The sequence below is a fragment of the Chroicocephalus ridibundus genome, chromosome Z (assembly GCF_963924245.1).
Source record: "Chroicocephalus ridibundus chromosome Z, bChrRid1.1, whole genome shotgun sequence".
Taxonomy (NCBI): domain Eukaryota; kingdom Metazoa; phylum Chordata; class Aves; order Charadriiformes; family Laridae; genus Chroicocephalus; species Chroicocephalus ridibundus.
This window is the reverse complement of record NC_086316.1, coordinates 8,247,445-8,263,260: the sequence shown is the minus strand read 5'-3', so window position 1 is coordinate 8,263,260 and position 15,816 is coordinate 8,247,445. Positions and strand designations below refer to the sequence as shown.

The following is a 15,816-nucleotide window of genomic DNA, read 5'->3' as shown; positions in this document are numbered from 1 at the left end:
ACAGGGGGAGAGAGGATTTGCCTCTAACAGCTCCATCCAGACCTGGGAGAGGATGCCCACGCTTTTATTGCATCTTACATGGCTTCGGAAAGCAGAAGAATGGGTTCTGCTTGCACCAGACAGTGCTTTGCAGGGCTTCTCAAAAACACCTCTAAATTTGAGCTTTTAGAAGCAAACAAAACCAAGTGATAACTTACTTTTCAGCATCCTGTATTTTTTTACTAATCTGCATTATCAAATTTAGAAAAATCTCTTTAGATTGTACTTCTCAACACCCTGAGAGGCAGATGATGCTCCTCACTGGAGAACATCTCTTATGGGAATAACAAGAGCACACCACAAATTAAAAAATACAAGGTGAAACACAGTTTTAGCACTCAGTATCAAAAAGGACTGAAATGGTATTAATTGGTTTGTATAATTCAGCCACCATAATCAGCACAAACTCTAAACACTACTTATCACTAGAAGCTGAAAATGGAACCACAGACTTAATTCGTACACACTATGACAAATTATTTTGAATTAATTGTGCTGCTACTTGAAAAGCAGGTACTGTAAGAGGGTCCAAGCTGCCAGCATCAAGGTCATAAACCAGATGGGAATTCTCATAATGACCAAATCTTTTCATTTATTCATTTAAAGTTCTAAATGATAAGAAGTGAAACAAACCAAAAAAATCTTTATTCTTCTCTCCTCCGTTTAAAAAATGAATTCAATTGCCAAGTTACATATTCTGTCTCTGAAAATGCAAATTATATTAATCTTTTTTAGTTTTCAAACTATATTTTGTACTCTTGAAGAGTACCAGTGGTGAACCATAAAAATATGCATGAATTGGATTTATCCAAGTTAGTTTACAATTCATATCCTTTCATTTATTTAGTTTCCTCTTCATTTTTTTGTGGACATCTCCATCAGCAGTAACAGTCACCACAGTGCATAAGATACTCTTCATTAACACATTTTAATTCCAACCAGGACTCAAATAAATTAGCTGTCTAAATTACACTCTTGTGCTGGCACAGCCCGCTGATAAGCACAAACATGTAACTTATCCTCTGCGAAGCTTGGACAGGCTATCATCAATTCTTAACAAAAAATTATTTTTCTATTCAGCTGCATTTTACTGTTCATTACACAATCCTACTTGTCCTCCTTTGCCCCCCAAATGGCCACCCCAGTGTTAGAAGTCTTTGTTTTATATTTTCTAAAGTATTTCAGACATGAAATTTGGGTTACCCACTACACATCTTGTAATCTACCAGTATATATCAAACCAGCTGCTTTTCACCTACACTATTTCACATGAAATGGTTTTAGATTCTCAGCACCAAGACAGGATTTGTCTCTGCACTGTCCTTTCCTGACGACCAAACCTATTTCCATGAGCAAGTTCTTCTTTGTGCTTTGGACGAAGATACCTGAAAAAATAATTTCTATATTTACAGTTATCTAAGAGCAGCCTGACATGATTTGGCAACCTATAAATAGCAACGGTAAGAGGTTTGATTTACTTTAAACTATAGAGCAAAATTAATTAAAAAAAAATAAATCAAAAAGCCTTCCACAGACCTCTGTGTTTACACATCTAAAATTCCAAAAGTTACACCAGTAGTAGCATTTCAAACAAACTTCATGATTCATCCCTGGTCAAGAAATACAGGGCTCATTCCACCATATGAAAGAATATTGCAATACACACCTTGCACACGCTGCACAGAAAAATGAAGAAACTAAACCTCTTTTAAAAAAGAATAAAATCCTTTTGTCGCTAGCTAAACATTTGTCTGTGATGCTAAAAGGAGGATCTGCCCACTCACCTGGCTACCTCTCCAGAAACTTGAGAATGTAAATAACATTCGTTTCCATGATAGACGATCTTTAGGAATTAGTAAATAATTCCTAATTATTTAGGAATACTGTTATTACATCTGTCTCACTTCATGGGAAATACCATTATCTCACGCTCATGAAGACTTAGCAAGTGGGAGGGAAAGGGGCTAAGTTTTGCACATGATATTTAACAGAAAATTTTAAAGAAATGCAGTTTTAGAAGGGTTATTACTACATGCATTTTAAACCAGGTTAGTATTTTTTACTTTAATTTTTGTTAAATGCAAAGAGTGCAGAAAATAGAGTATTTCAAACCTGACAAGCTAAAACCAAAACATCAAGAAGGATCATCTTTTAAAAAAAACCACCACCAAACTGTGCTTTCAGAATTCAGACAACATACACACAAGATCACTAATCTTGAGAAAGCATTTCCTTAAATTTAGTAAACCTTCTAGTCATCCCTGATTATGACATACAATTGATGTTTTGGCAAGAACTTTGACAATGGCAAGCTGGAGTTTATTATTCCTGCTATTATATTTAATAAATACGTTATATCAAAGCTACAGGCATTATCATCATCCAAGGATTTTGGCTTCAAACCCGAGCACTTGTGGCTCATGTGAAAAGCAAGAGTCAGACTATGACAGGAACTGAATTAACCTCAGCAGAAGGAAGCATCATACGTAAATGACAACCCTCCCCCTACCCTTTAGTACCCATCAGCAGCAACTGTAACGCCAACTTTGGTATATGTGGTCAGTAACCTTAAATTTCTGAGGTTTACCCCACAAAGAGAGAACTTGAATTTTCAGGATAAGGCTGTTAGAGTTCAGAAGAGATCTCCCAGGTACGTGACCTGTGCCCAGTTCCACCCCTTGCCCTGGCACCAACAGCCCATGCCTGATCTGCGGCTGCTTGAAAGGCGCAAGGGGAAGGGGGAGGTGGGGGCACAGAGCGGGGGCTCGGAGCTACTCAAGCTGAGCACTTTTAATTTCTTCTAACAGTTACAGGCAGTAAAACCATTACCACAACAGCGGGATAGAATTATCAAAGCCAGCAGATGCCGGACACCTTTATCGTTTTTTTAAAGTTGACTTTATTCCTGGTATGTAGAGAAAATGAACGAAAAAGAGAGGAACAAACTACTTACAGATCTTTCTAGGTGCTAATCCCCTCTCACATAGTATAAAAGTCAAAATAATTTTTAAAGTTAAAATATTTTAAAATACAGCATGATAGTGGCAAGGACAAAAATGTACAGATCCCAATTCTGCGAAGAATGAGACATAACGCATAATTTTATGCACTTGGGTATTCCCAGTGGGTGTCAGTCTGCTCTACTGGGGTGGATGCATTTACAAACAACCGAGATTCCAAAAATACAATAAAATTCTTCTCACTAACATTAATTATATAAACCCGGGGGAAAAAAATCCCCTTTAAAATCTATTTTCAAAGCTTTTCATGGCCTACCAAAGCTGGTAGCTTTACTCACAAGCTGTATTTGTAGCTTTATTAGCTCACAGCTATGTTTTAACAATCCATGATGCTTTTCAGGCTTCTGGGACTTAACTGTATCTGCTTGTTCAGGACCCAATTCTTTAACTTTGGACTCCTTCACTGCAATTTTCTCATTTGCTCCACTGGAATTTAGGATGGATGTGAACACGGAGCACATCCAGCTAATTTTGCAGTCATGCGCCAGTTCATTTTTAATGATTTGTAGATTTGAGTTTAAAAAAAAAAGAAAGTACAGGCAATGCTGCAGAAGTGGGGAAAACATGAGGATCAGCAGTGAAAGGTAACTGATGAAGCAGGATGGTACTGCAGCGCTGTTAACCAAGGATGCATGCTTGAAGATGAGGGGATACAAAATGGTAATGCCCTGGAAAATCAGGAAACTACGCGAGTGTTAGGGGAATACAATAGTTGACGCAGTTTAAAGGGGTTTAAAAAGAAACAAACAATTTTTAAATCCATATAGATGCACGTTATGGTCCTGCAAAGACCAGTCTGAGAGACGCCTGCATCTTCTAGCTTTAGTCATGTAATTTAGCAGCTGGAATTAGGAATCCTCATTCCTTGTGCAAACAACGACCCCTCGGTGGCCAATTCATAGAAGCGACACAGACACTCCAAAATGACTTTAAAGAGGCGCTGGAGGGTTTCTCCCTCCTCATCTTCCTTACTGCTGGATGCTTGTTCAAAGGAGCCGTGTGGGAGGATGCTCCGCGAGCGGAAGGGGCTGAGGCAAAGGGCCACGCACCCAGCAGATCCCTGCCCAACGCAACAGTTTCTGGGAGACCAATACACTAATTAAAGTGAGTGCAACGACTGAGTGAAACCACAAATGGTCTGGTTTCGTGGAATCAGAGGAGGTGTAAAGGTGCCATCTGTATTTGGGAGACTTCAACCAACGACTTTTAAGAAGGAGCAGATATTCTATGCTTTCCCTTGGAAAACAGCTCAATTATCATTTTGCATGCTATATGCAAATATTTAACTGTTTTAATCAAATGCTGCATTTATCAAATCCATAATACAAGCTCTACTGCTTTAAAATGTATCATACTATGATTTTACTATAAATATTGTAAACATAAATTTTAAAAGCACATTATAAAGATATTTTACAGCCTTACACAGAAGCTTACAAATCCATTTTCTTTTTATATATAAATAGTTCACTACTGCTGTTTCAAAGTGCAAGAAGCATGTGTTGTTACTGATTTTTTAATGCACCTACTTACTTTGCTTATTTTCACTATCTACATGCTATTTAAACTCATTTTTTAATAGCAAATAATCATGCTAGGCAGGAAGACAAATGGAAAAGTTCTTTCTGCTCATGTGTCTTACTGTAATGATGCTCTCCTAAAGCATTAGGTCAGCTCCGCTAAGGCACAACAAGGCTAAAAATAACACTTCAGAATAATATGGATTAAGCTAAAATGAGAATGAACTGCCACTAGATGGCATGACAGCCTTACATTACTCTGGAGGGTTGGGTTTGGTTTGGGTTTTGTGGTTTTTTTTTCCCCTTTATATAAGGGGAATATGTAACATTTGTATTTCAAACATGGTGTCGACACATTTTTTTCCCATGACATTCCAAGTGCATCTGATGATCACAAATTGGTGAGTGAAGCAAACTAACTACTTGACAATTCCTTTAGAACATGTATGCACTATGGAAATAAGGTTTAGTGGCAAGCTCAACTAGAACAAATTTTAACAGATTTGGTTTTTGACAAAAAAAGTAATGCATTTAAAAGGAAGTGCTTTACTTATATGTGAAAAGGTATAGCCAGCAGTAGAATTTACTTTTAAAAAACATGACCAAATTAAACAAATGAACTGCCAATTATCAAACTGCCTGCTTCCTCTAAATCTCAGTTGGCACTTGTTAACTGTTCAGCAGTGTCTCTCAGGTGAGTTAAGTGCAAAACCAATGGTGCTACCTGTCTGAGTGCCTTTAAAAAACAGACAGGTTCCTCACACAGATGCAGACATGGCAAACTTTTGGTCAACCATGTAAAAAAAAGAGGTGAAGATAACTATGGTTTAATTAAATGCGCATTTAAGCGTTTCTCATCGTTGCAGTGCAAAAGTGAGCAAACAGGGTGAAATATTCAGCAGGGCTAGTTGACACCAACTTGGAGAAACACGATGAATTCCGCTGGATTAGAACCTAGAACTTGTGAGCAACCTGATCTAGTTGAAGATGTCCCCAGTCACTGAAGGGGGGTTGGACTAGATGGCCTTTAAAAGTCCCTTCCAACCCAACCCATTCTGTGATTCTGTGTTCTAACTCGGCATTTAGGTGTGTTAATACCAGAAAAGTAACTAAAAGACAAATAAAATCCTGTGAAATAAATACTTTTCATTCTGTTTAAAAATTCAAAATACTTCAATGAAAGCAAGCTCCACAACTTCCCTCTGGCCTCTGTTTATTTGCTTACTGAAGCTGATATTGTCCACAAAGATCAAATAAATAGTCTGCAAAAATACAAATATAACGTATCCCAAATCTTTTAGCCAATTCAAAGATCAGTGAAGTGATGGATGGAAATGGGCCAGCACTTCTCTACCTGCAGAGCAGCAGTTTGCACTTGAACACAACCCTGACGCTTCATGGGCACACTGGCATGTGCCGTGGGACAGAAGTGTATCCAGGCTTCAAAACTTCTATGATGCTATTTCCAAATGTTCATGTCATTATTTCCTAACGGCATACTGTACTATGATGTGCACGTATAAAACACACGATTTTTTTCCAATCCCACTGTCCTCAAGAAGAAGAGAGCGAGGCTAGTACTGAACACTCTGAAGACCTTGCTCTGCCTGTATCTCAGAGGCAGTAAGTAACGAGTCCATACTGCACAGAACCAACCCTGGTCTGTCCTCAGGCCAGAAACTGAAGTAAGACCGGATGTGAAAATCTGAGCGTCTTTGAATTCTATGACCTCTTTGATCACATGTGGATGAATTTAACTCACCATAAATGAATTTATCAGAACGCTGCATAAAGCTTTGGCTGCTGACATTACATGCATCCTCTAACGTCTAGACCTGAAAGTAAACATATATATAAATTTATTCAGTCCTCCAGTTGCCCTACGATTTCAGTATCAGGTAGGACTCCAAAAAGAGGGACAAAGACTAGGCCACGTTGATCTCTGCTGATGGCCACACCAAGAAACTAACAACAGAGTAACTCTGATGCTAAAAAAGGCAAAGACAATGTCCTAAATTACTTTATTAGCATAGTAGCTAAATGCCTTCCTCACACCTCAGCTCCAAGTACAGGCTATGGTCTACAGAGGAAAACTGGCAAATTGATGATAAATTTTGAGACTCAGACTGGAGTTAGATGACCACTTCACAAATGTTCATAGCTACCTTACCCTTATGCAATCTAAGATTGTTTCATGACGTCTATTGCCCAAGACATTAATGATCTCTTAAAAGGATCTTCCCTTGCGACATTCTGTTTTGTAGGTGGAGAAACATGAAAAAAAGAGAATTGAAATGACCTATCTTGGGTAATGCAGGAAAAATGTGGGTAACTTAGGAATGAACAGCACAGAGCTTTTTGCATCCAGGCTCGCACTCTGATTCCCAACCATCATCCTTCTCTGGAGCTCTGAATTTAATAAAGCAACTTACCAGAAGCAATGACCCACCAGACATCACCCTCATTGAACTACACTTGACCTGTTATTTCAGCCTGAGACAAAAATCAACTCTAAAACTTTTTTGAGTTCTCCTATTTGGAGTTAAGAGTCTTTTATGACAGAACTATTCTTTTCGCTCCTCCTGTAGTCCCACACATTCAGTTTCACTGCTAATGAACCACAAGCAGATTCAGTTACTGTATAACCCCAATTTATTTCCAGAGCATCACCTATTCTATGTACTGAAAGAAGATGAGGACAAAAAAATACATAGCTATGAAATTTAAAGTTACAATAAAATACATACATACCAGGAGATTAAACTGAGGCACATCCTAAACACACATAAACCTGTTTTCTTGAGTTTTCGAATTTCTTTTTTGACACTGTAAACAATTATCTTTTTTAAAAAAAATGTCATTTAGTTGATAACAGTTGTCCACAACTCTACCACCTTCCTTTCACTGTATCATTGTAAGGCATTGCATTTTGAACCCTGAGTACCCTAGTGATCATCACCCATCACCTGAATTGAAGTATGAAAACACAAGTACAGAGAGACACAAGATGAATCCAACTGCCAGCTTCAGAACTACACTTCTGTGGACCAAGTATAAAATGCTAGTGATAACTAATTAACATCAGTGCTAGTGGCCTACATATACAGGAAAAACTCATTTTACGAAGAGTAGAGTTTTAGCAGAATCTGTTTGAGAAACCATACTTCTCCCATATGTGCTACACTAGTGCTATACTACTTCTCCCTCCACGTGCTATACTAGTGTGCTGCGTTATTTTGTTTTATAAAAAATAAAAGAAACTTATTTTCTTTTGTAAGAAACGAAGGTCACAGAAATAATGCTAGTGGTCAGCAATGCCAATAAAACCGGAACCCAGGTAATGTTTCTTGGCTCCCAGCACAGTCCCCACCTTCCCCTGACCTGCCTGATAAGAAGCAATTCCAGCAGCAAGAGCATCCATTTCGCTTATGTCCCAGTTAGTGGTTAGTGCCGCTCACCGAAATAGAGTTGCAGTGAACAACCAAGAGCCAGTACTGATGAGAAATGAAATGACTTTAAATTGTCCGGCAATTCGGAGTTAGCCAAGCAAAGCTGGAAGGTAGCGGCTGTCAACAGCTTCAGCTTAGGCCAATCCAAACACTTCATGAAGCAACAAAAGGCATCCTTATCATTCCAGGATGACCTTCTAGATAAATTCTAGGCTGCAAACAGTGGAAATGTTGCAATGTTTTTGTAGTGCAAAGTCTTACTGGACTAAATATAGATGTGAGCACCATTCGCTCACTGTTTCCATAATCTTCTGACTCTTAAAAAGAAAATTGTTCATTTTCATAATCTATGAGTGAGTTGCAGGTCTAAATTCCAACCTCTCTGTCAAAGAAGAGCGGCAGTTCATAGAAGTTTGTCAGTATTCAGACTAAGACAGATGTTTTCTGCAGTGGTTTTGGTTTACTCTTGTGATCAGTCAGCATCAGAGGAATTGCAGAAGAGCATACGGAAACTGATCGCCTAGTTAGCGGTGTACTAGAAAGAAAGCACCTATGAAGGAAGTAGGGAGTTTTGACCTTGACTTCTCTTTCTTGCTTGTCTTTTCACCCGCTTTTTACAGCAGCAGATGATGCTCCTCAGCTTTCAAGGTTCACATACACAGCTATGTCTGCCGATGTGTTTTCTTTTCCTCAGATAAATTGACATTGGTAAGATTCAGCTCCGTCTGAAAGTATTACAACCAGATATTAACTGCTTCTTGACAACTCTCACTCCAACACCACAACACATTGTCACCGACTGTTGGTACATATTTGCTTTATAGACACCTTACAGTTTCAGCACACTGCTATGTAACTGACTGGATTTTGGCTTGGCTCCCCTTGCTGGGATTTCTCCCACCCGTATCAACGTATCCACCATCAAACCAGCAGCTGGATTTGCTATCTAGCATGTTATTTCTCTACATAGATTCTTAAACAGATGACTACAGTGAAAACTAATAATCTCCTGGAAAATGCTTGTCAAGTGACAGAGAGACACGATGGCACAGACCCAGCAGTTCCAAGGAGAGGTGAAGGGCGATGTCTGGAGGAGTCCAGACCAGACTGTGCAGACCGGCTCTCGGAACCTGCCCAGCAGAAGAGTCATTGGCCGTGCTGTGGAGTTGGTGATAGCTCTGATTAATGTCACAAATTGCGTTACACTGAAAATGGATTTTCCTCTGTTTGTTTTCAATCCCAGGCCTCGCAAAAAGAGCAGGCAGTTGGTGGGGCTTCAAGTAAGACTGAAGTCAGATACTGACAGTATCTGAGGAAAGTTTACCCATACTTAACTTTCTATCATCTTGTCTTTCTTACATCTTTAAAGATCTAGAGTGGCTAGAAGTCTTTTCACACTTCTAAAAACAAAACTCCCACACCCTCCTCCCGCAAAACCTTTAAAATAGTTACTCCCTCCTCTATACTTCACTTACTTGTCCTGTCTATGCCCCTTCCCCCTCTTAATTGTCCTCAAAGAGAGTGAAAAAACCCAAAAACTTTAAACTTTAATTCCTTTGACATTACAACTGGAGTAGGCGGCTAAAATAAGAAAAAGTGTAATATTTATACAATATAAAAAATTAAGATAAAATTGTGTTAAAAAAAATTCTACCTAACCAGCTGTTCAAAACAGTAAAGGCAGAAATAAAATAATTCATCAGTTCAGCCAACTTTTCTGATTGGCAACGGTAAGATATTTTCTACTTTACTTGCAAATATCTTTTCATTCATGTATTAAAAATCGTGCCTCAGTTTTTGAGTTGATGAAGGAAACAACATGCTCATGCCAGGTTTATGGTTTCTTTATGTAGTTATCAATACTGCAGATAGCAGTTTTTCCCCCTGTGGGAGAAGAAGGACCATATAAACTACGTACAGTCTAAATAAAGACTGCTGATATCCTGCCATTTTTATACAATCACCATTTGGATAAAAAAATAAATAAAACATTTCCACTTTTATTCCAGATGAAATATGCTTCTTTTGTCCATGAATCTCAAGGAAGAAGCAAAAAGACTTGGTCTCTACCTGGATTTCAGCGCTGGGATTTTACAGAACATCCTATCACAATGTTCTCCCCGTATCACAGTCCTGCAAAACTGGGTTGTTTCTTTCATATCGTGAGATAACTATGTGAAGTGGAAATCTCTGTTCTTCCCAAAGAGCTGTTTCGATGCTAGAGATGCTGCTCCTTTTTTGCTCCTGCTGCGCAGCCACAGTTTGCCAGTGTGGAGAAACACAAGCTTTGGTGAGCTTTGGTGACCTTTGGTGAAGAGGAGACGCAAGCTCGCTCGCAGGAGCAGTCCAGCCTTGGATTACAACTCTTAGGTTGGCCTTGCACTAAAAGCTGCCATTTTTTTTCCATCATAGCATTCTGTACTGTTAATGTCCAAAGTGCAAACTGGGTACTGAGTTTCATTTATGACAAAACTTAATAGAAGCAATATACAGTCTAAATACTTGGCTTGTTTTTTTAGGCATCGCGGTTGAGATTTTCAATGTGCAGGGAGATGCTCAGTGGGATATTCTTAATTGCCTAGGTCTAATTCCCACCGAAATGTCAACACCTTAAAAATCTGGCCTGTGGGTTTACCACAGAGCTAAACATGGCCAACAACGTTCTTACTTCAAAGTTTCAATGCAATATTTGTATAGTACTGTAAGAAATTCTTTTAAAGTTATATTCAAACATTTTCAGTCTCTACTCATAAACTGGCACCATTTCTTATCCTTGAAGTTTCGAAATGAGTTGTGCTGTACTATTTCATAAATGAAATACCTGTCAGTCAGAGAGATCCCTTCCTTTCCACCTATTCACTTTTGTTAAATAATAAACTTTCAAGTATTGCACCATATAGCGAAACATACTTTAGAACAGGACCTTTTCTGCAAACTTGTAAACAGTATAACGGAGGATTTTCTATCCTAAAATTCCTGTAATCATAATTTTTCTGAATACCTGAAAAAACCCCGGTGGTACAGGACCTACTGGCATGCCATCTCCTGGGGGAATGTTTCCTAGCACTGGACTGGGAGCTGCTGCAGCACTCTGAAAAGAACAAAGGGAGAATAAACCTTTGTCATTGCATGGTAGGCATTAAACCCCGAAAAAAACCCAAACCAGAAAAAAAACCCCAACCCAAAACCTGACCAAAATGCAGAAGGTAATTCTCTGGATATGTCACAATGTCATTGTTTCATCTGAAGGTAAATTAAAATTGTATAGTGTTTAGTCTTCGTTTATACAAGTATAATGATTTGTTAAAATAACAAATGCATGTTGAGGGGAAGGATGCTAGAGATTGCACGAATACACAAATATGCGCCAATTAGATATATCTTGACTAGATGTTAAAATATCTTGCACCTGAGCATGTCTACATATAAATACAAATGTGAACGTAACTTGCACACTTCTTCTTGCATTATGCGTATAAACATCCTCACATATGCACAAGGATATACATATAGCATAAAGAAAGTAATTTATGCATTTTATCAGCAATTTCCAAGCACTTTAAAGATAATTTCAGCACACTGTAATATTCTTTCAGAACTACATCAAGCTTCAAAACAGGATTCTGTTACAAACAGTACAAGAAGGAATGCTCACGATTCTGCTGGTAATGCTTGTGATTTTACCAACCCCCAAAATAACCACTATGACAAATTAGAAGAATTCAGGTTATGTTTTTGGAAGGGGAAAGAAAAAGGGGATTTCTAAGAAGTGAATCAGACGATAAATTAGTTACCTTTGCAAATCCTTCATTTGGAATAAGCAAGTAAAGAATATTGCTTCTGGCAATTTACAAGCAGGAGATCGTCACAAAAAAGGAAGCCAAACTGTTATTGTTGTCATGTATTGGAACCTCAATTACTTTTAATTTCTAGCAGTCTTCCTTCCTGCAATATGTTTCTGTAGGGCATAAGGCTGAATCACCTATAAAGGCTTACAATCTTCTGTGAAAGTACTCACGCACACACAATGCACCGACAGCCACTTGCAGCTTACTAATGACCTGCAGTATCTGCCCTACAGAATGTGAATGGCTTATGTTTATTAACTTATCACTCTATTGTACGCTCACACTTGATATCCAAAAGATGCAGATCTGGAAATTGTATTTCCAGGTGTTTGGCACACTCTCTAGGAAATTGAAGAATAATGCTGGAAAGATTTGAAAACTGGCACAAAGAAGGGCTGACCTTTTTAAACCAAGCAGAAAGGAAATATTCAGCTAATTACCAGAAATTTTTCAATGGCTTGAACTGTGCTTCAGAACAAAATTTCTGAACAACTAGCAGCAGCATATTTAGCATCTAAGCTGTACATTCTTTCCCCCCAAAAATATAGAACATATCATTAAAATACAAAGACTGCAGAAAGCGCTGGCTTCAGAACTGAGTGCAAGACTTTGATTCACTAGAAAACCCTGTAATAAAGGGTCTTATTTATGCAAGGATCTGGTCTGCAGGATCAGTGTTAAAATTCTGTATAATTGCAATTGATAGACAAAGCCAGTCAGGAGTTGGACGTAGCAAACGCTTTTGAATCGTAACACCTGCTTGTGAGAGGCTCCCACACACCAACTGAACCAGCTGTAGTAAATAAAGGTGGTTCCCTGCTAGCCACAGACATTCTTTGAGCACTGCCTAAAGTTCAAGATAGTGGAGTATGAAGCTGCTGAGACGCACGCAAAATCATACAACTCCCTGGAATGTCTCAGGTACTTCTCTCAGGTCTGCCACAGTCTCCTGGCCTCGCACTACAGAGGGGGAAAAAGCAAGTGGTGTGAATGCACAGAAATAGCTCCTGGAGAACAAAACTGTCTTGTCACCCTCCCTTTCTTTTGCACGGCTGCTGTGAATGTCCACTAATTACTTTCAGATTATTTCCATTTCCAAAGGAAAACAGAAGATGAAGTTTTCAGCTTTTTTTTTTTTTTTTTTGTAAGCAGCATGGCCTGTTTAAACTGAGCATTGGTTAACAATGTCAAGTAAAACCATGAATAGGTGCAGACACAGTTTGAGTGAAGTATGCTGGATCTTACTTCCGTATGTACAGGTTTGCTAGATGAAGAATGATAACAGTAGCATCACTGATGGAGAAAATCAATGATGTTAAAAGCCTGAGCATCTTAAAATGTCCAAAATAGCCTGCACTGCAGTCTCTGACTAAGAAGGAGTAGCCCATTAAAGGGGCACTAATAATGATGAACCTTATTACAATATCATCCCTCCTTGCATACTAATTCCTGACTGCCCCTATGCTATCTTAGCTGTGTCCATCTTTACTGGTCATGTAATATGCACTGGAAGACGTCCAATGGAGCTGATGCTACAGAATAAAGCATTTGAACAGACTGTAATAAATCACTGGGCAAACGCATCTCAACAGCAGGAATCCAGACAGGCAAAGTCCTGTTAAGTTGCAAGATCTCAGAAAAAGAGCTAAGCAGCACCTCCTCTGATACACAAATAGTTTTCAGAAGCCCAGGTTCCCTCACTGCTACTCGCATTATTTAAACTAAACTATACCAGGCTTTAATGCACATCCGGGTGCCTTAATGCACTCAATGGGTCTTAGATGTCCTCCTCAACTGCTGTCCCCGACAGAGCCCCCCGGTTACGAAAGGATGCTTGTAAGAGCAGGAGGAATGACTTCTCAGGATGCAGCGCTCCTACAGGGATACAGGGATCTGCCCCTGATGAGTTCATGGTATTTCCCACACTTTAAAAACCACTTTAAAAAGTAAAATGGTAAAATATACTTCACCATTTAAAAAAGGAGAGAGATTATTCCAAAACAGGTGGAGAGAAGGATTAAAATTATATCTGTTGAGATATATCTAAATATATATGAATGTTTAAGAACTTATACCAGCTAGATCAATAAACAAACATGCAACTGCTGCACTGAAATATTTGTATTTATTCTATCCTGATGAATTATTCAGTTCTTTTTTCACAGTCCCACAGCAAACCATGGCTTCTTTTTGCATGCATTACAAGTTGTTCATCATTTATACTTCCATTAGTTTGACATTTTAAATATTTGCAATTTCTTTTCCCTGCTTTTCATAAAAAGATGAAATAGGAAAGTTTAAGTGGTCTAATCTTTTTGTACAGTATCTTACCTCCTTAAAAATGGAAAAATGTATTTGCTTTTGCAGCTAAAATACTGAATTTGTGGTATCTCTTTACAGCTAGTAATTAAAAAGGTGTACTTGAATGAAACTTACTGTGGTCATTCTTTGCTCTACCCAAGCTACTCTAGACAATGTAAAAATAGATGACTACTGTAAAAAAATTAAACTAGTCACAGTTTAGGCTGTTTTTTACAATAAAGAAATCACAAAGTAAATGAAACATAGCAATAAAATAGGTGAATTATTCCATTACTACAGTATCTGAAATATAAAAATCCAGAGAGAAGTCTGCAACACGTAAGTGATTTTTTGAGGCTATCACATGAAGTGGTTTATGACAGAAGCTGACAGAAGAATTCCATTTGCAATCAAAGAATTTTACAAAGAAAGGACTTGACTTTACGTATAAAAATCCTCATCTGGATCATTCACTAATCTGGGCATTTAATTTCAGGAATTTTGCTTAGAGTAAGACATCCTTATTTTTATCCAAAGGAAGAAGTTCACCACACGTTACTAACTTTTTCCGTGAAAAGGCGCTTCCTAATTTTTTAGAAGTCTGCTTGATGATGAATGACGAAATCAACTTGATGATGGATGAGAGAAGTTGGACCTCACATATAAGACGTATCTATGGCCACTCTTGGCCACTCAATTCCCTCATCATCCAAGCCTCCTCCATAAACTTCCTCTCCCTCAGCCCTAAATCTGCCAGACAGTCCTAGTTCCTGCTAGAATTACTAGAGGTGGTGGGTACCCACTTCTTCATCTGCATCACGCATCAAGCCAATCCCTCCTGCTACTGGCTTATTCAGAGGCACTGTCCTTGTGCTCTGTCTTCCATGGCGAAGCATAAGCACATTTTTGGTGTGTTGTGCTGTGAAGACCACGCAAAGAAAAGTCCGGGCTGGACTCCTGGCAGAGACAAAGCCTCTAGATGCCTCTAGATGACACTGATACTACTGGCACCAGTGTCCACGATGCAGGCAAGTTTAAACTCCTGTCTTAGGATTTAACGATGCTAAAACAGTCATTAAAGAGGAAGAAGGAACAACAGTTTGTTGAGAGCACAGCAACAGTGTCAGGATGAAGAAGGAGCCACATCAATAGCTCTGGCTTGGACGAAGGTGTGGAGCTAGACCTAGTACGGCACATGCTTGCCAGTGCTGTCAAGTGTGCTAGCTTGAGTCTCTCTCTTGAAAGTAAATTATTTCTATAGGGAGGGTATGAAACGGTTAAAAAGTCACTTTTCTCTGTTAAAGATGTTTCCTCTTGCTTTATGCACAGTAGATGCAACCGTGCTGTGCCACCCTCCACAACACCTCCCGTCACGTAGCACACACGTGAGGTGTGCCTGAGAACGCTTCACCGTCACCCCGAGTTGTCACTCTTCCATATACTGCTGGAAGCAACAGCCCATTGATGCTCCCATGGCCAATCTCCAGTCTGACAGAGCCTCTGAAAGATGGCCCTTATCCCCTAGTATTAGGGTAAAACGGGGTGCTCCCTGGAGGGGAGCAAAGCCTACCTAGAAGGTTCACACATTTTTGCTGCGCGGCTTGATGCATGGTGAGTGTGATGCACCACGAATGCAGCA

The 15,816-nt window shown here is 39.0% G+C and overlaps 1 protein-coding gene across 4 annotated transcripts in view; it reads right to left on the bottom strand.

Moving 5' to 3' along the window:
• Positions 1 to 15,816, bottom strand: part of SSBP2 (single stranded DNA binding protein 2) — a 188,785-nt gene that overhangs the window by 52,030 nt on the left and 120,939 nt on the right. For 2 of the 4 annotated variants that reach the window (XM_063321381.1, XM_063321382.1), the window contains exon 5: positions 11,030 to 11,119. The exons of the other annotated variants lie outside the window; for them this stretch is intronic. In XM_063321381.1, the coding sequence (XP_063177451.1) occupies positions 11,030 to 11,119 (90 nt within the window). The remainder of the gene's footprint in view (positions 1 to 11,029; positions 11,120 to 15,816) is intronic. 4 annotated transcript variants of the gene reach the window in all.